Source organism: Echiichthys vipera (genome assembly GCF_963691815.1).
Source record: "Echiichthys vipera genome assembly, contig: SCAFFOLD_96, whole genome shotgun sequence".
NCBI lineage: Eukaryota > Metazoa > Chordata > Actinopteri > Perciformes > Trachinidae > Echiichthys > Echiichthys vipera.
The window spans coordinates 9,009-12,500 of NW_028154852.1; the positions used below are offsets into that span (position 1 = coordinate 9,009).

The 3,492-nt window shown below is 49.1% G+C and overlaps 1 protein-coding gene across 1 annotated transcript in view; it reads left to right on the forward strand.

Annotated features, from left to right (window-relative positions):
- Positions 1-1,561: 1,561 nt before the first annotated feature.
- Positions 1,562-3,492, forward strand: part of LOC310966296 (piezo-type mechanosensitive ion channel component 2-like) — a gene marked incomplete at both ends in the record, with an annotated part of 47,310 nt that continues 45,379 nt past the window's right edge. The window contains 1 exon segment of the mRNA XM_083940877.1: positions 1,562-1,625. Coding sequence (XP_083797003.1) covers positions 1,562-1,625 — 64 coding nt within the window.

A 3,492-nucleotide genomic window follows, 5' to 3' on the forward strand; every position in this document is an offset into this window, starting at 1 on the left:
TGTCAGTCAGCCGGTGGGCGGGGCCTGTGAGCTCCTATTGGTCTGCAGCTGCAGCTCTGCAGAGTCGGCGTGTTTTTCACTGAGGGGGAGGGAGAGAGAGAGAGAGAGAGAGAGAGAGAGAGAGGGAGGGAGAGAGAGGGGGGGGGAGAGAGAGAGAGAGAGAGAGAGAGAGAGAGAGAGAGAGAGAGAGAGAGAGAGAGAGAGAAGGAGAGAGAGGGAGAGAGAGAGAGGGAGAGAGAGAGAGAGAGAGAGAGAGAGAGAGAGAGAGAGAGAGAGAGAGAGAGAGAGGGAGAGAGGGAGAGAGAAGTTCAGAACCGGCTCGGCTGCAACAAGACAAGAAAAAAGAAAGAGAAGAAGAAAAGAAACAAAAAGAAACAAAAAGAAACAAAAAGAACATTTTGTTTCAAAGCTTCTGAAGATTTTTTTTGGAGACGATTTGGACAAAAGCTGATTCAGACTTTAGAGACACAGCCTGTCTGTCTGTCTGCCTGTCTGTCTGTCTGTCTGTCTGCCTGTCTGTCTGTCTGTCTGTCTGCCTGTCTGTCTGCCTGTCTGTCTGCCTGTCTGTCTGCCTGTCTGCCTGTCTGTCTGTCTGTCTGTCTGCCTGTCTGTCTGCCTGTCTGTCTGCCTGTCTGTCTGCCTGTCTGTCTGTCTGCCTGTCTGTCTGTCTGTCTGTCTGCCTGTCTGTCTGCCTGTCTGTCTGCCTGTCTGTCTGTCTGTCTGTCTGTGTGTCTGTCTGTCTGTGTGTCTGTCTGTCTGTGTGTCTCTCTGACGGAGGATGGCACCAGGATGTGTTGCAGTCCTCAGCTGGACCCGGGCACACAGGGCTCTAACAGCCCTCTGCTGCTGACCCTGGGTCTGTAGACCTGGGACTGTTACTCTGGGACTGTAGACCTGGGACTGTTACCCTGGGACTGTAGACCTGGGACTGTTACCCTGGGACTGTAGACCTGGGACTGTAGACCTGGGACTGTTACCCTGGGACTGTAGACCTGGGACTGTAGACCTGGGACTGTTACCCTGGGACTGTAGACCTGGGACTGTAGACCTGGGACTGTAGACCTGGGACTGTTACCCTGGACTGTTACCCTGGACTGTAGACCTGGGACTGTAGACCTGGGACTGTTACTCTGGGACTGTAGACCTGGGACTGTAGACCTGGGACTGTTACTCTGGGACTGTAGACCTGGGACTGTTACCCTGGGACTGTAGACCTGGGACTGTAGACCTGGGACTGTTACCCTGGGACTGTAGACCTGGGACTGTAGACCTGGGACTGTTACCCTGGGACTGTAGACCTGGGACTGTAGACCTGGGACTGTTACCCTGGGACTGTAGACCTGGGACTGTAGACCCTGGACTGTAGACCTGGGACTGTAGACCTGGGACTGTTACCCTGGACTGTAGACCTGGGACTGTAGACCTGGGACTGTTACTCTGGGACTGTAGACCTGGGACTGTTACCCTGGGACTGTAGACCTGGGACTGTAGACCTGGGACTGTAGACCCGGGTTAACGGAGAGGACTGAGAGTGGACCCAGGTGGATCTTCAGGGTTCAGGATGCCCTCAGAGCTGACTGTAGGTCTGGTCTTCAGGGTTCTGCTGCCCCTCACATTGACTGCAGGTAAGAAAACTCTGATACAAGTACTCTGGGGAACCACCGCCCCCCTGTGGCCCGACTAGGAGCCTGAACGTGTGCTAAAGTGTCCTCTAGGAGCATAAACGTGTGTTAAAGTGTCCTCTAGGAGCATAAACGTGTGTTAAAGTGTCCTCTAGGAGCATAAACGTGTGCTAAAGTGTCCTCTAGGAGCATAAACGTGTGTTAAAGTGTCCTCTAGGAGCATAAACGTGTGCTAAAGTGTCCTCTAGGAGCATAAACGTGTGTTAAAGTGTCCTCTAGGAGCATAAACGTGTGCTAAAGTGTCCTCTAGGAGCATAAACGTGTGTTAAAGTGTCCTCTAGGAGCCTAAACGTGTGTTAAAGTGTCCTCTAGGAGCATAAACGTGTGTTAAAGTGTCCTCTAGGAGCATAAACGTGTGTTAAAGTGTCCTCTAGGAGCATAAACGTGTGTTAAAGTGTCCTCTAGGAGCATAAACGTGTGCTAAAGTGTCCTCTAGGAGCATAAACGTGTGCTAAAGTGTCCTCTAGGAGCATAAACGTGTGCTAAAGTGTCCTCTAGGAGCATAAACGTGTGTTAAAGTGTCCTCTAGGAGAATAAACGTGTGTTAAAGTGTCCTCTAGGAGCATAAACGTGTGCTAAAGTGTCCTCTAGGAGCATAAACGTGTGTTAAAGTGTCCTCTAGGAGCATAAACGTGTGCTAAAGTGTCCTCTAGGAGCATAAACGTGTGTTAAAGTGTCCTCTAGGAGCATAAACGTGTGCTAAAGTGTCCTCTAGGAGCATAAACGTGTGTTAAAGTGTCCTCTAGGAGCATAAACGTGTGTTAAAGTGTCCTCTAGGAGCCTAAACGTGTGCTAAAGTGTCCTCTAGGAGCATAAACGTGTGTTAAAGTGTTCTCTAGGAGCATAAACGTGTGTTAAAGTGTCCTCTAGGAGCATAAACGTGTGCTAAAGTGTCCTCTAGGAGCATAAACGTGTGCTAAAGTGTCCTCTAGGAGCATAAACGTGTGTTAAAGTGTCCTCTAGGAGCATAAACGTGTGTTAAAGTGTCCTCTAGGAGCATGAACGTGTGCTAAAGTGTCCTCTAGGAGCATAAACGTGTGCTAAAGTGTCCTCTAGGAGCATAAACGTGTGTTAAAGTGTCCTCTAGGAGCATAAACGTGTGTTAAAGTGTCCTCTAGGAGCATAAACGTGTGCTAAAGTGTCCTCTAGGAGCATAAACGTGTGCTAAAGTGTCCTCTAGGAGCATAAACGTGTGCTAAAGTGTCCTCTAGGAGCATAAACGTGTGTTAAAGTGTCCTCTAGGAGCATAAACGTGTGTTAAAGTGTCCTCTAGGAGCATAAACGTGTGTTAAAGTGTCCTCTAGGAGCATAAACGTGTGTTAAAGTGTCCTCTAGGAGCATAAACGTGTGTTAAAGTGTCCTCTAGGAGCATAAACGTGTGTTAAAGTGTCCTCTAGGAGCATAAACGTGTGTTAAAGTGTCCTCTAGGAGCATAAACGTGTGCTAAAGTGTCCTCTAGGAGCATAAACGTGTGTTAAAGTGTCCTCTAGGAGCATAAACGTGTGTTAAAGTGTCCTCTAGGAGACTAAACGTGTGCTAAAGTCCACTCTAGGAGCATAAACGTGTCGTTGTTGTCGTCTGCAGAAAATCTCAGATTCAGTTTTTAGGTGGAATTTCCTTCAAATCTGCCACATTCCAAGGAGAGGGGGAGGTGTGTGTGTGTGTGTGTGTGTGTGTGTGTGTGTGTGTGTGTGTGTGTGTGTGTGTGTGTGTGTGTGTTGACACTGCTAACCACACACACACACACACACACAGAGCCAGATGTTGTTACCTGAGAAAGTGGAACCAATCTGTGTGTTGGGGGAGGAGA